This window comes from Pinus tabuliformis, chromosome 6, assembly GCF_031772625.1.
Source record: "Pinus tabuliformis cultivar Carrire ecotype Pingquan chromosome 6, CPIR1, whole genome shotgun sequence".
Taxonomy (NCBI): Eukaryota; Viridiplantae; Streptophyta; class Pinopsida; order Pinales; family Pinaceae; genus Pinus; species Pinus tabuliformis.
Window position 1 is genome coordinate 1,218,206,698 of NC_142292.1, and position 24,308 is coordinate 1,218,231,005.

At 39.8% G+C, this 24,308-nt stretch overlaps 1 protein-coding gene across 1 annotated transcript in view; it reads left to right on the forward strand.

Annotated features, from left to right (window-relative positions):
- Positions 1–24,308, forward strand: part of LOC149263074 (uncharacterized) — a 283,712-nt gene that overhangs the window by 60,394 nt on the left and 199,010 nt on the right. Inside the window, exon 3 of the mRNA XM_089386194.1 lies at positions 11,967–12,138. Coding sequence (XP_089242320.1) covers positions 11,967–12,138 — 172 coding nt within the window. The remainder of the gene's footprint in view (positions 1–11,966; positions 12,139–24,308) is intronic.

The window sequence follows — 24,308 nt, forward strand, 5'->3', positions numbered from 1 at the left end:
ATGCTTCTTTGCCATACCATATAAATATTTAGTAGCATAAGTCGCTGAGTTGTTCTTCAGGGAGGTCTTCCTATTGCATGGGTTGCCGAAGACCATCGTGCGAGATAGAGACAGTAGATTCATGGGTAGCTTTTGGCAAGAGTTATTCAAACTTGTGGGGATTGAGTTGACACTGAGCACTAGTTACCACCTGCAGGGTAATGGATAGACCGAGATAGTCAACGAGTGGCTAAAGTGCTATCTCAGGAACTATGTATCTGGCCAACAAAAGACATGGGTAAAGTGGTTGCATCTTCGGGAGCATTGTAACAACACCATTTTCCACATGTCTATTAGTATGATGCCCTTCAAAGTGCTGTATGGATATGATGCCCCAACATTTGCAGATTGTATATTTGGGGATAACTGTGCCCCTTTGGCTAAAGACTGGATTCAGGAGAGCTAGGATATCCTATGAGTCCTCAAGGACAACTTGCAGATGGCTCAAAACCAACAAAAGTATATGCGGATAGGCACAGGATAGAGCGCAACTTTGAAGTGGGAGACATGGTATATCTTTGTCTCCAACCCCACAGACAATCATCACTCAAAACAAAGGGGGCAAAAAAATTGAAACCCAAGTTCTATGGACCATATAGAATTGTGAGATGAGTTGGGGAAGTGGCCTATGAGTTGGAACTTCCTAAAGGATGTAAAATTTACAATGTCTTCCATGTTTCGTGCCTCAAGAAGGCCTTAGGGAAGCATTTAGTCACTTACCTGAGCTCCCACCATTGGACAAGGAAGGAGAACAAATTTTGGTTTCGGAGGAGATTTTAGGGACTAGGGAGCGTAAGTTGAGGAACAAAACCATAGAGGAGTACCCTGTAAGGTGGAAGGATCTACCTATTGAGGACGCCACATGGGAGGGCAGGCATGTGCTTAAACATCTAGAGTTGAAGTTGCGAGAGGGCAAGCAAACTCGGGCGGGGAGGACTATAATGTCCCCAACTGCTTAAGAGATATAAGACAGGGTTCTTCTAGCCTAATAAAGTTCCCATAGGCTAAGACGTGGGAAATTTTTCAATAAGGGAACATGATTTGCCTAGGAAAACATTATAATTGCTTAAGGGGTGAAAATGGGGACATGTCCTAGGCTAATGAAAAGTAATGTCTTTTTTACCACTTCAAATGACCAACATTTTGCACATGAAATGAAATATAAGATTAAAGCCTACAACAAAGTATCCTCCACAAGGATTACCAAATATTGATGGGGAGTAAAGTGGCATGTTGAAAAGATTGGGAGTTGGAGACCAAAGTGTGTATATACATGCTGAAAAAGCGTGTTCCCATATTTGCATCAAATATTTTGGTGTTAGGAATAGCCATTCATATGACATACTACCACAAAGATACAATCATATTGTGACTTAGTGACAAGTAAACCATTGATGGTGTCTGTTGTCGTCCGGATTGTACAGGACTGCGACAATGCTCTGGACGGGAGTTGTCACTCTGATCCCCGCCCACTCCGTTCTAGTTGTCTCCCAACAATAGGTTATGGGGGGTAGTCCCTATGGAATGAAGTGAAGGAAAACAAGTTGAGAACCAACTTACTTGGGAGACACGGATGAGTGGCCTAGCCACTTGGTTGAAATTAAGCAAGATTATTGATTAAATTAGATTTTCTATTATGAGACCAATGCCTTAATGGAGTCACAAATTCTTGCTTCTTATGAATTGGAACCAAATGACCGGATGGACACCCGCTGCTTGAATGATTGACTAACCTATATGATATGCAAATCCTAGGACCTATGTGAGATGTAGTGATCTTGGTAAATTTTAGTTAAATGCCTAGTCTAAGTGTAACCTTCCTTTAACTATTTTGAAGCTGGGCTCCAAGGTAGGTTGTGGGAAGGAGGCTAACAGGAAGCAGGCTAGGGCTTGATTAACGATACCTTCTGTTAGGCTTCTATCACTCGATGCCTCCGGCGCTGCAGAGACTGTGGCTCTGATCATTGCAAGGTCACCGTGTTAACCATTGAAGAAATGCTGAGGCCCCTCATGCTGGATAAGAAGTGTTGTCCCATATCTCTATCAACTTAGCTTATTTTAGGAGGTAAATTCTTAATGCAAGTCTAGGTCTAGTATGCTTATGCAAGAGATTATGATTGGGATTTATCTTGAGTTAAGATTTTATTAAGTTGTTTAAATACTTAATTAGAATTTTTCTAAGAGTACTTAACAATAATGAATTGCAATCTTAGACAAGATAAAATGCTTAGAGATACAAGTGTGAATTTCATTAATATTCCACAAGATACCAAGTGCTTAAAATAGTCAATCAAGATGCCGATCACAGATTTATGATAGTTTATACCAACAATACCACTTCAGAAAATTCAGATCTTATCAATGTTGTAACAACAATGCATAAATAATGAAACTCGCCCAACACATAAAACACCGAAATTTTGATGACCAACAAATGTAATTCAACTTGTTTAGATCACTTTAAAATGATGAATTCAATAGAATTTTAGATCCGATTTCTTGATTTGCAGCGGTAAGTAAAGACAGTTCAGTAAGATAAAACTGCCAAAATAATAGATGGCCTTTATGCCCAAAAATAGTAAAATGCATCAGAACTTGAAAATTTCAATTTTAGAGCTTTTAGAGAGTTTGACTGAGCAATTTTTAGAACTGATATGTTTATTACCGCAATGAGTTAACCACATATCAACAAACTAATCATGCCAAAAATAGATGTCCAATATTTCCAAAAGTAGATTTTCGTTTTTGGAATTTGAAAATTTCAACTTTTAGCCCTTATTAAGTATTTGATTCAGAAATTTCAGTATTGCAGAAAATTTCATTGATGCAGAAAAATCCAGCAAGCTTAAATGTTGGATCTAGGCTAAAACTCAAACACCCAAGAGGTCAAAATTTGTGAAAATGAAGATTTTGCAATTGTAAAAGACTTTGACCATTAAGTTTGTGATTTTAGGGCCTAATTAGAAGTAATTTGCTTTCTGTAATAAAACTGCAGAAAACAAGGGTTTAGAAGTCAAACCCTAGGACAAAGGCCTCGAAGATCCTACTGTTGAAAATAATTGAACATTTGAGATCACTTTGCCGCTTGGAAAATAAGAATTTTGACACCTTAATCCTGCAAAACCGCCAAGTATTTAGCTTTAAAACCTCAACTTAGGGTTTCAGGCCAATTTTGGGGCAAAAGAGGCAAAGAATTGGAGAACACGGCTAAGGGAGACAAATTTGCAGGGAAAAATGGGCTAGGATGATAAATCGGGGCACAAGGTGTTGAAGAATCTAAGGCACTTAGGTGTAGTGTGATTCTTCGTTACTTGAAAACAATTTGTGGAGTCTTTTTACTTTTTCTTGTTAGCTTAATTTTCTTCTTCTTCTTATTAATGCATGTGTGTGTACTTCGTCAAACTGCTACCAAAACATAAGAACAAGAACACAAGATGTTGGCTCTCTGCCAGGCCAAAACCTCTCCTCTTGAGAGGAAAACCCTTTCGTGAATTTGTCTTATTGAAGCTTTTATTGATCAAAGCCAAACCATAGACTTGATAAGAAGATCCTCCAAGCTTAAGTCAAGTCCTCTCCTCTTTTCTGCACTTTGTTCTCCGACACGTAGGCTTCCTCCTTCTAGCACTTTGCTCCTCAACACTTCGTCTTCCTTATTTGTTTCTTGTCCAGAGATAGACCTTCCTTGAGTGAGCCTTCTAGATGAGGTGTTCCTGTTCTATCCCTTGCTGAAGTAGACTTCTTCTTTGACCAATCGATTTAGCCCCAAACGAAGATAGATGGGTGACTATGAATTGCTGCTGTCCTAGCCGCAGGGACAACCCCCATGTTTCCTTGCACGTGTGACTTCAGTAGGCTTCAGAACAACCCTAGTAACTTTGCTATTCTTCCTTGCTTCTTCGCTTTACTTGGAGACCTCTTCCCTTGACTTTTCTGTACCCTTTACTCGTTCTCTTTCTTGCTGATTTCAGATATGATGTTCTTCTCCTTTGAGGAGGTCAAATGGCTCCTTATATAGGAGTTTGTCTCCTTCTTTTAGGCTGAATAAAGGCCGATATGAAGACTTGAGGCCGACTTGCTTAACATAATTCAGATTGCTTCTTTTGATGGAGCCATTGCTTGGAGGAGACTTATGACTTTGCTTGGAGGTCTTCTTATGACCCTAATACATATTATTGCATGGTGTAATAATCACTTAAGGTCTTTAACCTTTTCTTTTGACTATTTGATTCCCCTGTAGCACTTTAACTAGTGCTAGACCTATTTCAATGAGCAAACAACTCATTGACATATATTATAAAAATAATATTTCTTTTCTTGAATAAGTACAAATATCAAAAGTACATTTATGAAGATCGAACCTAGTTACATTTCCTTCAACACAAGGATGGAGAATATGGAAGCATTGTTTTTTGTTTTGGAAATTGAAGAGAGTCTTTTTTGTAAACGAAATGTATATTGAAGCATTGTTTTTTGTTTTGTTTTCATTTTCAGATTTTTTCCTTTCATTTCCAAGTCCAAATATCAGAGAATGGCTTCTACAATGAAAGATGTTGTTTGGGCAAAATGCATTGCAAATTTTGTCATAGAAAAATTAAGGGGGGTGGAGGGGGCATTCATAGGCTGAAACAACACTTGGCTAGTGTTAGAGGCCAAATTACTCCATGTGAAGCACCATCAACACAAATTGGGGAGATTAGGAAGTAGTTGCTAGATAACTTTGAGAATTTTGAGCAAGAAAATGTTAGGCAAAAAGAAAGAGCTGAAATTGGGAGGAAGAGGAGTATACAACAAATGATGGCTGCCAACCCCAATTTCGATTATGAGGGCTGTTCATCTTTCCCTTGCACTGATGCTTCCAATCCCTTTGGAGTCTATTCAAGAAAAGGGTAAGGGTAAAATGAAAAAGAAGGGTGATATCAAAAGTTATTTCACACCCTCTTCTCCCTCTGATAGTGGACATGGTCCTCAAGCTAATAGAAGTCATATGCAACCCACTTTAGATGACCATTGGAAGAAGGAATTGAGAGACACTGCATGTGATTACATAGCTAGATAGTGGTATGATGTTGATATCCTCTTTAATGCTTCTCGTTCACCATATTATGAACCTATGTTTGATGCCATATTTGCTGCTAGAAAGGGCTTCAAAGGCCCTACTATGCATGAGTTAAGGGGATCTCTTTTGCAAAAAGAAGTTTCCTCCATTGATGAATATTTGAAAGATTTCAAAAGCTCATGGGCAAAAACAAGATGTACCATCATGTTAGATGGATGGACTGATCAAAGGCACCGTACCATCATAAACTTTCTTATCTTTTGCCCACAGGGAACCATGTTTCTAAAATCAATTAATGCATCTGATAGGGTGAAAGATGCACACTTGTTGTTTCAGCTTTTGGATGAGGTTGTTGAATAGGTGGGGGTGGCTAATGTTGTTGAAATCATCACAGATAATGCCTCTAACTATGTTCTTGCTGGTAAAATGTTAAAGGAAAAACACAAAACCATCTTTTGGACCCCATGTGCTGCACATTGCATAGACCTCATGCTTGAGGATGTTGGTGAAATAGATTGGGTCAAGAACACTGTAGAGCATGCCAAAAGCATAACAAAATATATCTACTATCACTCATGGATTTTAAGCCTGATGAGGAAACACACCTGGGGCAGGGATATTATTAGGCCTGCGATCACTAGATTTCCAACTCATTTTTTGACATTGCAATCTATGATTTCCCAACATAGAAATTTGCAAAAGGTGTTTTCCAGTGATGAATGGAATGCATATCAATGGTCTCACAAATAGGATGACAAAGATGTGAAAAAGAAAGTTAATGAAGAAATATTTTGGAAAAGGGCAGCGAAGATTATGAAGGTTGCTAAGCCACTAGTTAAGGTGTTGCGGTTGGTGGATGGGGAAAGATTGGCTATGGGCTTCACTTATGAGGCTATGGAGCAAGCAAAGGAGCAAATAAAGGTAGTATACAAGGATAGAGTGGCTAAGTATGGGCCCATTGGGAAATCATTGATCAAAGATGGAACAATCAACTTCATTGCCCAATACATGCAATTGGGTTTTTTCTGAACCCAAGGTATCATTATAAAGCTTTGGAGGCAGATACTTTGACTGGGGAGGTTAGAGATGGATTGATTGACTGCATTGACCGCATGGTCACTAAGGAAAGCGATCAGCTGGAGATACACTGACAGATTACTTGTTTCAGCAAAGCCACATGTACCTTTGGCAAGAACCTAGCAAGGATTGCAAGGGAAGTAGATGAGACAGGTAAACAAACAATTTCAATTTTCAAATTCTTATTTTGTTAAATTGTTTATAATTTGAAAGTTGGAGATAATTTGTTCAACTAACTCATTACACAACTATGTTTTTTGCAGCACAATGTTGGGAGTCATTTGGTAGCCATTGTCCTTAATTGCAGAAGTTTGCAATCCGTATTTTGTGTCAAACTTGCAGTGCTACTGGGTGTGAGTGCAATTGGTCTGCCTTTGAGAGGATTCACATGAAGAAAAGAAACTGTTTGGAACAAAAATGGTTAAATGATCTAGTCTATGTCCAATACAATCTCCGACTAAGACACAACCAATTGCTGAACAAAAAACCTGATACAAATCCCATTGTGTTGGAAGATATTAATCCAACATTAGATTGGGTAGTGGAGAGTCATCCAACAGAGTTTGATTATGACGAGGATATTGGTATTGATTTGGATTTACAGACAGAGGCATTAGTTGAACATAATGTTTAGTTGAATGCATATCCACTTGTACCAGGCCCAACCCCAAGTCCTCCAGTTGTAGGCACTTCCTCTACTCAGCCACGACGAAAGCGCATATCTCGTCTATCTCAGCGTGCAGCTGTTGCGCCTGCTAGTGCTACTACTTCTACAGTTGTAGTTGGAGATGGTGATGAGGAGGAGGAGCCATGGGTTTCCCTGTCTGACTCTGATTCAGAGTTTGAGCCAGATGATGTTGGCTTCTCTAGCAGTAGCCAGTAGTACTGGTGACTAGTGATGTTTTACAGTTTACTTTTGTTGTAGAGGCCATTTAGAGCCTCCTTGGTTATGTGTTTTTGTTTTGATCTCTATATCATGTATGTATTGGACAATGCACTGGGTGCCATTTTGATATAATGGATATATTTATGAACCTACTTTGATCATATGTTGTCTTCTCTCTATATTCTAATGTTGTGTGCTTGGAAACATGAATGAAAATCTTTAAAATTATGTTTTTTCATAAAAAAAAATATTTAATGTATGTTTTACAATGACCGAGTCATTGAAATCAAATTGGCCGAGTCGATATCGAGTCAGAGTCAGAGTCGGAGTCGACCCTCGGTCGGTTTCGAACCCGAGTCAGAGTTTTAAAACATTGCTCCTAACCATGATTATAGACAATTAGAGACAAAATATCCAAATTCTACTCGTGTATATACCATGTGAGGGTGAATATATCAAGGCACCAAGTGCAATACATATTAGAAATAAAAATACATAATTATTGAGGCTCTAAATGGCCTTTGGAGTACAAAAGACATGCTACAAGCTCACTAGTAGTGTAGTAGTGATTTGTAACGCCCCTGACCACTTAGGAAGCTTATGATGGAGTCCGCTAGCCTAACATGGTTCTCGTAGGCTAAAGCAAGGAAAAATTTAATAAGGGGACTTAATTCGCCTAAGGAAACATTATAAAAGTCTAAGGGGTGAAAATGGGACATTTCCTAGGCAAGTGAAAAGTCACTTTAACTTTATAAAGTGAAAATATTATAAAATGACTTTATAAAAGTTAAAAGGGTAAAATGGTAGCAAAAGTGGCCATAAGTTTATAAAAGAGAAAAAGTGAGGAGACATTCCTCATTCTTTCACTTGTGTTTTTGAGAAGCTCTTGCAGAGTTTTTGGAAAGGAGTTTATGGTTTGGAGAAACCTAGCTGCCATAGTTGGTTTCAATGTTGAAACTATACACTCTAATTGGTTCAAAGAGTGAAATCACTCAAATTTCACCATTGGGATTCAAAGGAGATAAAGATTTGCATGAGATCTGATCTTGAATAGGTGTTATCAGTTGATTCTTGACTTTGTATTTCTCATTTCTTTTCTTTTAGGTTGAAGCCATGATCAGATCTTGAAGCTTCATCCCATTGGAAGAAAAACCATCAAGGAGGTCGAGTTTCCTGTTTATTAATTGGAGGGTTCGAGTAGCAAAGGAGTTCCCTTTCCTATTCTTAAGTCGGTCAAGTTCCTTGTACGTTTGGGGCATATTCTCTCTTGGTCAAAGTGTTCTTATTGTTGGATGTGGAATATACTCTCAGCCAGATGCATTCTGGGCATAAAAACAACGTCCCTCCTTACTGTAACTAAGTCCCAGAGACACCTTCTACATAGAGGAGTATTATATACACAAAGGCTGTGAATTTATCAACTTCTGAGCCATTACGAGTTGGAGAGAAATTGCTGAATCTGTGTCACGATTTCTCGGTGTCTCAAAGAAAGGGTCACGGCCTCCTCATTTGTTGCACACAAATCTGTAAAGCGTTGACCACTGAAACATCAATGCCTTGGGAGCATAATGCATTGTATAACTCTTGCTGAAGTTTATGGTACATTGCTAGTTGTATTCCTTCTTTGGATGATATTCTGGAAATAACTCTTGAGACAAAGATCACAGGTTCCTCTATTTCTTATTTCCTCTGTGTATTTATTTGGTGAATGTGAAGGAAGCTTCTCTAGCTTATTTTACTGTGATGTACTAGCCATATATATATATATATATATAGATATATATATATATATATTTCTGAGCATTGTATAAATCTGCTTGAACTCTTGGAATATTTTATTTGGTATGCATATTGGTTTCTGTGCACATTTATTTGAGTTAAAATTGTGAAAGTGAACCTACAACAGTATGTGACCAAACTGTTTAACAAAACGCATCACTGAAACTTCAACAAAACTCAGAAATTTATTGAAAAATTTAAGGATTTTCCGGAAGGGAATTTTAAATGATTATAGTTTGTTGACTAGAACTAGGTGTAGGACTGGACTTCATTGTGTTGCATGCTCACTTAGGAATGTGCACTAGTTCAAATTGTTTTAGATATTGAGATTATACTTGCATATCTTGATTCGTAAACTATCTTGAATATTCCATTGGGCAGTTTGTCAGAACACATCTGATAAAATTATGCTTAAAAATCTGAAATCTATTTCTTTTTATATTATTGGATTTGTAAATCACTGTTTATTGTGTATTCAAGGAAATTATAATTATGCAGAAAATAGAGAACAATGAAATAATAACTCACAAACGAAAATTGGCACAAAAAATATTTTGGGAAACCCTTTTGAGAGAAAACCCGGCTAAAGGCGGCTAAAAGGTGAGGCTGCTCTATTCTCTTTCTTTGAATAGAAAATGGATGCAAATACAAAGAAGTAAGGCATGTGGCTCGTGGACTACTACAATATGCAAATCCTCTTTGTGTGTTCTCTTCCTATCCCTCCCGGCTACTCTGCTTGTCTATGGAACAAATTGCACCCAAAAAGAATGGAACCCCTTTTTCTTCTAGTGGCTTGCTTATAACATAGGTTGATAGCGTACTAGTGGTTAAGTTTGACTCTTTCAACTCTTAACTAGAGTTACAATATTGACTCATCTAGAGTCTTCTTCGTCATTATCACTTGGCTAGTCTCTTTTCCATGAGTATTGGTGGCTAACGTGGCATCCTCTCGAATTATGGTGGTCAAAATAGGAAGGTCAACTTTCAAGTGACATAATTTTTGCATAGATAATCTGATTGAGGTGATTTTTGTGATGTTGGAAAGTTCTTTGTGTGTAGAATAACAAAAATAGGTGCATGCTAAAGCGACAAAATTTTACCCCTAAAAAACACTGTTTGATACCTCTAAATGTTCTTGGAAGGTTTCAGATCCCCATTGGTGAAACCGGGTCATGCTGGTAAAAATGGTCTTGTGAGCTGTTTCCTTCACTCTTTCCACTCTAAAATCATCGAGGTGGATGACAAAACAATATAATGATCCAATCCAGATCATATCTGCCTGACTACTCTGCAGGATTACATTATATTGATAGTTGGCTTAACCTTTCTTACATTTTGGTCCATTTTAAACATTGTAGAATGTTTAAGTTGGTTTTTGTTTATGAATTTTAATCTTTATCTTTTATTAGCTTAAATTTGAACTATATCAATGTGTATTAATTTTTAGAGTAAAATTGTTGGAAGTCCACAATCATTGTTATTTTTAAAGTAAAACTTGGTAAAAGAATTACGATATTTGTAACAACTCAATAGTGATTGAGATTATGTTGCCCAGATTCAAATTTCTTTAATCTTTGACAGGAGTTTAGAACTTTTGCCTCGTGATGTTGATGCATATGTTTTCATGAACAAAGGAATATTGGCAATGGCATGCTTGTTGAAATGCATTACGTGAGCTGTTTTGATTGTTGAGTGCTCCAATGGAATGATTTAAATTTGTGGACCATGTATTTTCAATGGTTGAGGAACAATGTGGGAGAGAGTAATTTTTTACTAAATAATTTTGGCGACGAATAAGACCAACTCAGACGAGTTGGACCACCTCAGTACCAAGCCAGTCCCTGAACTGATCAGAGGGCCGTGTTGGTGCAGATTAAGGTCAACTAGATCAACTTGGCCAAGTCCACATCAAAATTGACAGATTCTAAAAGCATTGCCTAGAACTTGCACTTGCTCTCCCTCATACAAAGACTCTGTTACTATGTGGCGCCCAACTTTAAAAATACACCCACAACATCTCTGGAATTGGTGTTGCCACATTAACATGACCAAGTCTTTGAAAGAATTGATTCTCACCTCTATTGCATGAAAAAATGGATTCCTTATCAAACTCCATTGAAAAATGTTGCCACATTAACATGATTAGGTCTTTGAAAGGCTTGATTCTCATCTGTATTGCATGAAAAAAATGGATTCTTCATCAAACTTGATTGTTTTTTCAATGGACCTATTCAACAAATTACAAATAGAAATCTTTTTGGAAGTATAAATGTATTTTTTTTCCCATACACCTCTGTAAAGGCAGCCAATTGTAAATCTCTTTGGATGGCTGAATGTTGAAAATCGTTGATATGGAAACTTTGAAATGTATATGGTTATTCTGTCCTAGTTTCTAATGGTGATTACATCCTCGAAGAAGAATAACTATTTGTTGCTATACTATTTTAAGGCTTTTACCAATAAACTATTACCAATATTTTCTCTGAATGGAATCTCGATAACTTGACTAGAAGTTTTAAAGAAAATTAGTTTTTCAATATCTTACCCATTTTTATAGTTGCTTCGCGAGTATCTATATAATTCCCACCTTAAGGATATTACTTTTCCTATCAATAGACAATATGCATCAAAATGTGAGAGATATAAAAATTAAGAAAATGCAATTCTTACGAAAAAAACAATGTCTAGTCCTCAGAAAAGAAATAAAAAATCTGGTCTTCCAGTAAGATCAGATGTGATAAGGGACAAGATGCTTTAAAAACAGGTTAGCATCAAAGTAGGGAAAATGCAGGTATCATATGTAAAAATTCCTAAAGCTCTAGGTGTGGACATGCTGGAGCAGTGTAAAATTTCTTGGGATTGCCAGGCAAATTTGAACTCAGGTAGAGGAAAATACTATAACAGAAAGAATCAACACTGAAACCTATAGAAAATTGGAATAAGCCAAAAGCTCAGTATTGAAATCAATTCTAATATGGATTCTATGTTTAATAGGAAATAGAAACTAAGTTTAGGATTGTTTGAACATAAAATATGTTTGAGGATATATATTTTGGTATTCTGAATTCTTTGTATCTCCTCCATTTTAAAAATTATATTTATAATTGTTTTCTTTTAATTTGTGATCAGGTTGATGTGAAACCATTTCAGTCAGAATTAATTTTTAAAGGTCAGTGTGTGAAGGAATTCATTTGGAGCACATGCAAAGAAAATGCCTATCTAGCGCTTTCAAGTGAAGGTGTGCTAGTCAGTGGAAAAATTGGTTTTTCTTTTGACTACAAAGAAGAAAACGTCATGGCAGGTATTTTTTAGCTTTCATTTAACAATTGAAGCCAAATACATACACCTCATTTGATAGAACCCTATGATGTTGCATTAGCTTCTAGATCTTCAACTAAGCTCAAGTGGAAAAATGCTCATTCAACATTTTCCTTATTTTGTTCTCCAAGGAAAATATTAGAAAATACTAAAAGTATTTGCAATAAAAGCCTATGTGGGTGAATATGATGCCACATGTCATCTTCCTCAATCTTCAAGCTCCAAGTGCCATCCTTCTCATGTGAAAGGGCACTCCTTAAGAAATAACAACCTTAATTGAAATAATAAAATGGCAAGTCAAAGTGGTAGGAAAATTTCCCAAAAATAGTGTTTAAAAGGCAAGTGTAAAACTCCAGTGGCGAGGGTACTCCAATATATGTATGTGAATGCCAAGTTTCTTGACTAGGGTGCTTCTTTTAGAATCCATTTGACCAAAAACCATATAAAGTGTCTCTTTTAGGATGCGTTCTCTTGAAATGAGTGCTTATTTGTCCACTTTACTAGAGCATAAACCATAATTATATTCGTCATCAATTGCACCCTAGGAAAAAGTGCTTTGTGGACCATGTCTTGAATATAACATTTAAATATTTCCTTGACCAATTGCACTCTTGATTTGTGCCCTTTGACAACCATGGAGAAAACCACCATAGGAGATGCACCCTAGGATATTGCGCAAATGGATTCACATTAAAATTATCTTATCTCCCCAAATAATATGCAAATTGATGTCCTTTGACCAAGTGAAATTGATAAATTAATTGTTTAGTTATTGCTACGGCGACATCGAAATAAACACACTGCAACCTTCACAAATAAAATTACGGAAAATAATAGCACTAGAAACTGAGAAATGCTAGCACACATAAAATATGAGACAATTATTTTTGGACAAATGTCCTTGAAAAAACCCAACTTGCGAAAACCGGTGTAGCAGTGAGGGTTTTTATTATTATGCAATAGTGAAAATCTAAGTAGAATTTGGATGCCGGAAACTAGCAATCCACAACAAGAAAATATGGGCAAAATTATTGAAGGGGATTTATCCTTCCTCCACAAGCAATCTCGACACAACTTGCCTACAAAAAAATTGGCCTCTTGAAGCTTCTGCGTCACCCTCTGTGTTGTACTGTGCAGTCACTATGACGTCTAGCCTCTGATTGGTCTTTGATGAAGTCGTTCTACCTTCTGCTGCTGAGAAATTTGTCTCTTCGGCCCTTTGGAACCTCTGCCTGACCTCTAGATCTGAGAACAATTTTCTCTCTAGCAAATCAAACTGCCCTCTCTGAAGCTACTACGTAGAGCTCTGCGTTGCCTCACTGGGATAACTCGACCCTCTTGCTGCTGCCTCTCCAGATCTGGAAAACTTCCTCCGGATCACTGTCCCTGCCCCTCACTCACTTCTTCGATCTTTGGCTCTCTTTCTGACAACTGACTGTTGCTACTCAGGAAATCGATTTGCCAAGGAAATCAAACTGTTCAAGTGTCTTTTCCATCACCACATCGACCTCCTCTTATAATCCACTGTTGGAGCATCAACGACCAAGATTAAAACGTAATTGATGGCTAGGATCATCTCTGGATTGATCCGTGTGAGTTTCTAGACTATTCTCGCCTTATCTCAATTAATATTGATTAATTAACCATATTCCCTAACTCCTAAGTGTAAACTTAGGAAATATTTAAAAAACGGTTAATAATCTAATTGAGACACTTCTAGGCGGAATTTCCAGAAACGATTTCTGGTTTTTGAAGATCTCATGTATTCTAGTCTCTCCACCAAATTTCATGACTAGAACACATTCGGCGCTACAAAAACTAACACTCCCTCTTAGCAAGGAATGTGTTCTAGTGCTGCACATCTTGCCACAACACATTGTCTCTGCATCATCCCCTGTCACACTGCTGATGTCTGGCCATACTACCCACAAACCATTGCACAACTCTGATATGCGTTGCCTCTTTGGTGCTGCTGATGCTGCCAACGCTACATCTGCATTGCAACTCCCCCTCATCTCTTGCTGCTGCAACTGCAACATCTACAACTGAAAAGCATCCAAAATACTGAATCAACTGCTTTCAGTTTGATGCATCTGTCTCTTGGGTCCTGACTATTACTAACATCTGCATTGTCACTGAAGAATCTGCACAACTGCTGACACTGCTACTTAGCCACCTGCTCTGCTGTCAACACTGCACTCCTCTCCTCAGCGTCTGACTGCTACTAGTCTGCAACTATCACTTTGGTACGGACTGCATCAACTACCACTGACCCATCCTTCTACTGAATACTTTGGGCCCCTGTAGCCAGATACTGATCCATGAGGTGGACTCCTCAAGGACCCTGCCCAATCTCTGTAGTTCTCTGGGACTACATTTCCAAATCTCCCCACCTCACCCTCGGGGTATCGTGAAGTCTTCCTCCAGCTTGAAGTACAACCTATCGATCTTTGCAGAAGTTGCCTGTTGGTCCTGCTTCTCCTCCTTGTCCTTCTTCCTGAGAGGACATTGGGTATTGTAGCGATCAAGCTCACCACATCTGAAGCATTTGACCTTTGACAAGTCCTTCTTCTTCCTATGCTCCCCTTGCCCTTGTTTGGGACCCTTTGATGTGAGGGCCACATTCTCCTCCTCCTTCACCACCTTCGATCTGCTACTGCTGTTGCCATTGATGGGGCTCTTTAACAGAGCTCATCTCAACTCCTGTTGTTGCAAATCGGCCCGCATCCTGTCCCACTCTGGTAGCCTATCTCTACCCAATATGCTTTGGACAAACACCTGCCACTCCTCTGAGACATTGTTGAGTGCCAATCACACTAGCTCCGTGGGTTGAGGTGCCACTCCAACAACTGACAATTGGTCCTTGACCTCCTGAATCCTGGTTAGGAAGGGAACTATGCCTTCCTCCTTCTACATGTGGATGCATCTCAATTTCTCTGTTGATTTGGGATGGCATCGGATGTGCTCTAGCAATGAAAATTGGTGGAGAGGCTAAAGCACATGAGACCTCCAAGACCCATAAATGGTTTGAACAAATTGTACCCGGTTTGGGAGATATTAAAATAATTAATATTTTTAATGGAGTTTTTACGTCTAAACTTAGGAAATATAAAATATTAATAGGTATTAATATAAAACTGGGTTAGAAGGTTCCAAAAGTTATGGATCAAGCCAAATCTAATCTTAGTCGTTGATTAGAGATTTAATCTCGGTCGTTGAAGGACCAACGAGAAAAGTATAATAAGAGGCTTGAGGGTCAGTTAGAAGACACACCAGAGTGATCAATCATTCATTTTGCTAGAGCGGGGTTGCTAAGAAAAAGTGAATCAATGATCAACAGCGAGGGGCAGTGAGTACTGGATAGAGAGGCAGAGACAATACTGAGAGACTAGCATAGAAGCAGGGAGAGCGAGAGCAGCAGCCAGTTTAGGCCACGCAGAGCCCAGCAGAGAGTCGAGACAACGCAGAGGCCAGAGGGACCGCGTGATCCACATAGAGGCTGTTGGAGTGACACAGGGGGTCCTAGAGCAATGTTGCACGAAGCGGGGACGTTTTTTGGAAGTGGGGACGCAGAAGCGTCATTTTCCAAAAATCTAGGAAACGAAGCGTCTGCTATATATATATATTTATATTTTTTTGCATTTATACTCAAAACAAACATCCCAAATACCAAATTAGTTGTAGAAGACATGAAAACATGCATATTTTTGCATAAATCAAGATAGATGTAGCATCCATTGTACATTAATGATTAATTATTCGAGCATCAACCATTTAGATGCATTAACCATCTAGAATCTAGATTCTTCTCCTCTTGTCTAGCCTTTGCCTCTACCTCGATTGTCTAGGGATATTAGTCAACATTGCCCAATTTTGAACAAACTACCTAATTCAAGACTTAAAACATGGTAGAAAAAGCTTAACATGCTTGATTGATGATTTTGACTTGATTGAAAGGTAATTTTTGCTAAGGGCGTGACAAAGGAGTTCAACAATTAACACCACTAACACTAGGGTACATATAGGGCTTGGTGCTCTTGATTAAATACTAATCGCATACCTTCATACTTGATATAATCTAATGAAATGCCACAATCCCATTGACTCTGAATTCTTGAAAACTGTTAAGTCTGCTGAATTTTGAATAGGATATGAAATTCTATTTTCTCCATATGAAGTCCAATGAGGCTGGAACCACTCTCAAACATCCTGAGTCATTTAATGGTAATGTTAAAAATTTAAGTAAAATGATGAAAATGAAAAATAAAGGAGAATGTCACTTTTACTTTAAGAATTTAACATTACCATGAGGGAGCATCTGCTATATTTATAATTTTTTTATTTTTATTTTTTTTGCCTTCATTCCTCACCCTAACCCAAGGTGGACCCACCCCCAATATGCAAACTCACCTAAAATTAAAAAAAAATCGATTTTCTAAACAGCGCGACGCTTTTTCCGGAAGCGTGTACGGAACCGTACGGGAACAGTACGATTCTCCCTCCGAAACGCCGCGCTTCGTACGGCCGAAGCAAGTTGAGGCTTGGTTAATGCTACCCCCCTTAGGTTCTAACCACCTGATGCCTCAGGCGCTGCAAAGACTGTGGCTCTGACGACTGCAAGGTCACTTTATTAACCACTAAAGAGGTGCTAGGCTCCTCAAGCTAGATGAAAAAGGTGGTCTTATTTTCTATCGACCAAGATTGAGCTTGGAAGTAAATTAATTAATGCAACATACTAATCCTAGTATGCAAGTGGGTGGGTGCTTTTAAGGTGAGATCACTAAATTACTTAAGTAGTCAATTACAATGATCTTTCAATTATGAATAACGAAACACTTGAATAATAGACAATCTCAACCACAAGAGAGAGTGCTTATGTTTAATGGTGCCAGAAAATGTGACAAGTAATTCCAAAAGATAATTGCTTAAAAGACAAGATAAATGCTATTTGATACAATTAACAACTCCAAGATTAAAATCAATGAACGATCAATATGCCAATTAGATACACAATTAGATTCTCTTATCACACTTCTGATTAAGCTTGATTATGAAATCCACAAGAGCTATCCAATCGACCAATGGGCAATGTATCTAAATAGCAATGAGATCACAATGTCACTTAGAGCAATTAGCCAAACTTATTAAACACTTTATCAACTTGATTAGAGCACTTGTGTGTGAATGCAAGAGTGTAAATAGATGCCAATAGTGCAAAAGAAAATATGGATCAGCAATAGGAAAATCACCCAAATCTTCACAATTAGATACTTATCCAAGTTCCACAAGATGCAAGGAACAATAGCCAAGTGAAATTAGATGAGTTTCAACACTTTTAACACTATTGCAAATTTTATATCAGACCTTAAATTAATATTACAGCCTTTAGAAAATAATGAATTATTCCAATAAATGCAAGCCCAATAAATACAAGTGACAGTACAATGATGGAATATGATTGCCAATGTGTTATTGTGTCATTGTTATGAAGTTTAATTACTACTGTAGGCTAAATGTAGATGGCTGTAGCATATGAATCAGATCTGAAATTAATCAAATAATTCACAAAATCGACTTGTATGCAATCAATATGACCTCAAAATTGATATTTAGTGTCTTGAGGTTATCTCTCAATGTGTTATGTGATTGATAAATGGATATAGACTTAAATTTCAAAGTGTTTAAGTACTGAATACACTGCTGTAATAAAATGATTAAGAACTGAAGAAGAAAACAACAAAGAAAATGTGAGGGAAGAGAGCAAACCCATAGGCCTAATGGCCTAGTTTGTTGACTAGTTGACCTTCAAATGACTTGAGACTTGGGCCAATGACCTGCAACACAATTTGTCAGCTGAAAATAAATGGATCAACCCTCATAGGACTGCAACTAGGGCACTAATGGCTGGTTGAGGCCTTGCTTGGCAACTTTGGCCCTTGAAACCCTAAGCCCAATGGGCTAATTAATCTGCAAAACCAAGTGTTAGCCAAAGAAACCCATTTTTTTTTTTCAAATGACCATAAACCAATGCCAAATAGTTTTAAATGATGCCCCAAGCCTGCCCAAATCTTCACAATTAGATACTTATCCATGTTCCACAAGATGCAAGGAACAATAGTCAAGTGAAATTAAATGAGTTTCAGACCTTAAATTAATATTAGAGCCTTTAGAAAATAATGAATTATGCCAATAAATGCAAGCCCAATAAATACAAGTGACAGTACAATGATGGAATATGATTGCCAATGAGTTATTATGTCACTGTTATGAAGTTTAATTACTACTGTAGGCTAAATGTAGATGGCTGTAGCATATGAATCAGATCTGAAATTAATCAAATAATTCACAAAATCGACTTGTATGCAAAATCAATATGACGTCAAAATTTGATATTCAGTGCCTTGAGGTTATTTTTCAATGTGTTATGTGATTGATAAATGGATATAGACTTAAATTTCAAAGTGTTTTAATACTGAATACACTGCTGTAATAAACTGATTAAGAATTGAAGAACAAAGCAACAAAGAAAATGTGAGGGAAGAGAGCAAACCCTTAGGCCTAATGGCCTAGTTTGGTGACTAGTTGTCCTTCAAATGACTTGAGACTTGGGCCAATGACCTGCAACACAATTTGTAAGTGAAAATAAATGGATCAACCCTCTTAGTACTGCAACTAGGGCAGTAATGGCTGGTTGAGGCCTTGCTTAGCAACTTTGACCCTTGAAACCCTAGCCCAATGGGCTAATTAATCTGCAAAACCAAGTGTTAGCCAAAGAAACTCAATTTTTTTTATTCAAATGACCATAAACCAATGCCAAATAATTTTCAATGATGCCCCATGCCCGCAACCACAAAAATTTAGCTCATGAACTGTTGCAAAACCCCTCAACTTGGCTCAAAAACCCAAACGATGGAAGTGAAAGGCCCAACAACAGCTGCAGCTAGTGCAAAAAGGCCACTAAGGCCTGTGACTAGGGATCAAAAAGCCGTAAAAGGACAGCCGCTACCCCAAATAGGCCTGCGACTATGAGAGAAAGCCCTTAGGGCTGCGGCCTAGTCCTAAAGGTCTACCGCTAGAGGGAAGAGGCCACAAAGTGTTGTGGCAAGGGGGAAAAGAGGGGGCGAGGCCTCAAAGGGGCTGGATGGCTCCCCTAAACGGTGGCTGAGCCCGCAAAAATCCTGCTACAAGGGTAAACAAGGGGGCTGAGGGCCTAAGAAGCCCTCTGGGGCTCACAACCAAGAGGAAAAAGGCTGGACGGCTAGACCTTGGGGCAAAAAAAAAAAAATCTAAACCCATGCAAATAAGAAATTCTCCACAAAATCACTGCAAAATTGCTGGATGACTTCCTCTTCAGGCTGGACGTTGAGCTTGGAGGCTGCATCTTTCCTTCCTAGGCCTAGTTCTACTTCAAAACCCCAACAAAATTCTCTTGAAGTTCACTTGTACAAATGAATCAAAGAATTCCAAGACCCCAAATATATACAAAAATATAAAACCCCCAAAAATAAAACCCTAAGTGCTGCAAAACAAATGAGTTAGAAATAATTTACAAATTATTTACAAATGTACAATATTTGCAAATTTAAATTTTTTGGAGAAATATTTTTTTGAGTAAAAGCAATGAATGAATATATTTTTCGAAAAATTTGAAAATTGGCCAAAAACCCTTCTACAAAATTAAAATGCCATACAAAAATCTTAGAGCCCAAACATAGTCGGCTCTTCCCCACAATCTATGAACTTGGAGCCCAAGGGCCAATGTACCTGCGAATCTCTATAATTTTTTATGTAGAATCGTTAGATCAGGGTTGCGAGAGAGCGCCCACTCCCCCACGAACCCGCTCCCAATTCGCGCTCTGCTCGGGAGCGCGCTCCCGAAATCGCTCTTCAGGAGCGATTTCGGGAGTGCGCTCCCTTTAAAAAAACCGTTCCCTGGTTTTTAGGGAGCAATTATGGGAGCTCCCTATGTTGATTTGGGGTAGCATCGGATGTGCTCTAGCCACGAAATTTGGTGGAAAGGCTAAGGCACATGAGATCTCCAATACCCAGAAATGGTTTGGGTGGATTCTAAACAGTTTGGGAGATATTAAAATAATTAATATTTTTAATAGAGTCCCTAGGTCTAAACTTAGGGAAAATAAAATATAAATGTGAATTAATATAAAACTGTGTTAGAATGGTCCAAAAGGCATGGATCAAGCCAGATCTAATCTTAGCCGTTGATTAGGGACTTAATCTCGGTCGTTGATTTGTCAACGAGAAAAGTATAAGAGGAGGCTTGAGGGTCACTTGGAGAACACACCAAGAGATCAAGCTTTCGATTTTCTGGGGCTGGGTTTGCTGAGAAAGTTGAGAGAGTGATTTGGAGTTGCAGCTAAGGGGCAGTGAATACAGAAGCAGAGAGGCAGTGATAGTGCCGAGAGGATCAGCGCAACAGTTGGGAAAGCTGACACAGAGGGTAGAAGCCGGAATTGCCGGGAGAGCTGATGCAGAGTGCAGTAGCCGTAACTACCGGGAAAGCTGACGCAAAGGGCAGAAGCCGGAACTGCCGGGAAAGCTGACGCATAGGGCAGAAGAGGCTGACACAATCCCTAGAGGCTGACGCTGGGGTTTTTAGTGGGGCGGATTAGAGCTGAGGAGCTGCCAGAGTGTTTATCCGGGGTTTCAACCAGAGTCTTTGTCTCCGAAGGAGAGGTACTATTGCCGAGATTTTTCTTTGTTGGGTGAGCGAGATTTGGCACCCAGATTTTATTTTGAAACTACTTAATAAATCAAACCCTCAGATCGCTGCACCAATTTTCCCGCATTGTGTTTTTCCGGGGACATTATTCCAAAAACAACGGTGTCACTTATGTGCTTGTTTCTGATTCCTTCAGTTGATGATCTGTAATGTGTTGAGCATGTACTTGTATTTATTTCCAGTATTTACATGGTAAATAACTTGTTAATTAACAGAACAAGTAGGTAGGAATAAATCAGTGAAGTACATGAAGGGTTTCTAATGGGTTAGACTTAGAAACTTCAATATGGTATCAGAGCGTGGTTGCAGATCACAATAGAACTGAGGACATCAACTGAGCAGAGCAACAGCAACAGAAAACAGTTGTCCCGAGTGACAGAAGCTGTTCCTAACAACAAAACAACAAGGAAGGGGTGATGCAGTGCCTGCGTCATCAAGTTCGGGCCAAGAAGAGGTTGCGTAGAGGCTGTGGGAGGCAAAGATAGACTCATGCAGAGGCCAGGAGGGTGACGCAGTTGGCTTAGGGAGCTAGTTTGTCGATGCTGGGACTGCATAGAGCCTAGGAGCTCTCACCTTTAGGTTGCTGGGGTTTAGGAGGCTGTGGATAAGTTGCAAAGTGGAGATGGTGGGGTACTGTTGTCAGAACAATACCTAACAGGGCAAGGCCAAGGAGGAGGGAGTTGCTACCGAGCGTTTCTAGCCGAGAAATCTGGATTAGTGGTGCGGTTGCATAGACGATCAGAGTGGGGGGCATCTTGACATCGACAAAAGGATTTCCAGGAGGGAAATCGAGGCTCAAAGGGAGTCACATCGAGAACTTCCAGGAGGGAAGTAGAAGAACAGCGGAATGGCACTACTCGGAGTAAGAGACACGGATAGACTGGACGGAGCCTCAAACTTCATAGTCTGGAAGGCCAGAAACTTATCCGTACTTGACAGGAATCGTGTCAAGCACTTCGTCTTGAAGACGATAGCAGTCCCAGTTGACCCAACTGACAATGACAGGTATGAGGAAGCAATGGCGAGGGCCAAGAGTATCATTCTAGACGGGGTCAAGGATCATATAGTATCGCATATTGCCGAGAAGAATACGACATGGGAGATGTGGAAGGCCCTGACCAAGTTGTATCAGCATACTTCCATGTAGAGGAAGATGCTCCTAGAAAATCAGCTGCGGTCATACCAGATGTAGAAGGGAGAACAGATCGACACCTTCCTCGGTCGATTGAAGGAGATCCGAGATCAACTGACTTCCATAGGGGCCACACCAGATCCAGAGTTGATGGTGAGAACAACCCTGAATGCAGTCTCAGAAGACTGGGAGGTGTTTGTCCAGAGCATACTGGGCAGGGCGACCCTTCCAGATTGGGAGGAAATGTGGGCGGCTCTTCGCCAAGAAGAGATCAGGAGGGTGACCAAGACGGGAAGCAGCAGCAAGGGGATCAGAATCAAGGAGGAGGAGGAGGTGGATGCTTCCCTAGCATTTGAGGGTAAGCAAGAAAAGCGGAAGAAGAAGGACCTCTCCAAGGTTAAAAGCTTCCACTGTGGGGAGCTTGGTCATTATGCGACACAGTGTCTAAGGGAAAAGAGCAAGGGAGACGCTTTCGAGACCAAGGCAACGCCAACAAGGGCAGAGAAGGAAGTGGAGACAGACGATGTTTGTGCCATGAGTGCACACACACCACTTGAGCGCAAGTGGCGAGACATTGAGTTGTAGTCAGGAGGACTACAAAAGATGAGGGGCAGGATCCTTGAGGTACCCAACCTCTTGGATCATACTGGGCTACGGGAGCCCCGAAGAGGAGTAGTAGGACTGGCGGATGTCGGTAAAGACGGATGAGGATGGAGCGACAGAGAGAGCTACAATGCAAGATTCCCAGGACAGCGCGAGGCTGGCAGGTTGCAACAGTGCGAGAGGCACGGGAGTGTTGCACTAGTGCAGGATGGCACAGAGAGGTGTGCAACGGTGCGAGATGCAGGGAATTGTTGCAGCAACGCAGAGGTCAGAGAGGGAGCACTTATCAGCGAAGAGGGAGCTTCAACATCGAGAGTGTCTCTAGCCTGACAGAGATGTCAGAGTTGGGAGATCAGTTACTTACTTTTCAGTAACTGAGTTGCAATGCAACAATTAGCAGTGGCGGTGCTATGGGCAACACGATGCAGTATGATGAGAGGGGATGCATTGCAGACGCAACAGTGGCAGTGGCAGGGCCATGGGCAGCAACACGGATGCAGAGGGAGCTGTTGTACAGATGCAACAGTGATAGAGCCATGGGTGGCAGTATGGGATGCAGCAGTACAGATGATGGGCAGTAGGCCTAGCATCAGGGACCGATGCCGGATGATTAGAGTAATACTCAATAAGGAGTATTGTTAGAGCATAGTCCTCACTAAGAGGGAGTGTTGATTTGGGGTAGCATCGGATGTACTCTAGCCACGAAATTTGGTGGAGAGGCTAAGCCACATGAGATCTCCAATACCCAGAAAGGGTTTGGGAAGATTCTAAACAGTTTGGGAGATATTAAAATAATTATTATTTTTAATGGAGTCCCTAAGTCTAAACTTAGGGAAAATAAAATATTAATGTGAATTAATATAAAACTGTGTTAGAATGGTCCAAAAGGCATGGATCAAGCCAGATCTAATCTTAGCCGTTGATTATGGACTTAATCTCGGTCGTTGATTTATCAACGAGAAAAGTATAAGAGGAGGCTTGAGGGTCACTTGGAGAACACACCAAAAGATCAAGATTTCGACTTTCTGGGATTGGGTTTGCTGAGAAAGTTGAGAGAGTGATCTGGAGTTGCAGCTGAGGGGTAGTGAATATAGAAGCAGAGAGGCAGAGATAGTGCTAGGAGGTTCAGCGCAACAACCGGGAAAGCTGACGGAGAGGGCAGAAGCCGAAACTACCGGGAAAGCTGACGTAGAGGGCAGAAGCCGAAACTGTCGGGAATAACCGGAACTGTCGGGAAAGTTGACGCAGAGGGCAGAAACCGGAACTGCCAGAACTGTCGGGAAAGCTGACGCAGAGGGCAAAAGACGGAATTGCCGGGAACAACTGGAACTGTTGGGAAAGCTGACGCAAAGGGCAGAAGAGCATGACACAGTCTCTAGAGGCTGACGCTGGGGTTTTTCGTGGGGCAGATTGGAGCTGAGGAGCTGCCAGAGTGTTTATCTGGGGTTTCAGCCGAAGCATCTGTCTCTGAAGGAGAGGTACTACTGCTGAGATTTTTCTCTGTTGGGTGAGTCGGATTTGGCACCCAGATTGTATTCTAAAACTGCTTAGTAAGTCAAACTCTCAGATAGCTGCACCGGTTTTCCCGCATTGTGTTTTTCTAGGGACATTAATCCAAAAACAACGGTGTCACTTGTGTGCTTGTTTTTGTTTCCTTCAGTTGATGATCTCTAATGTG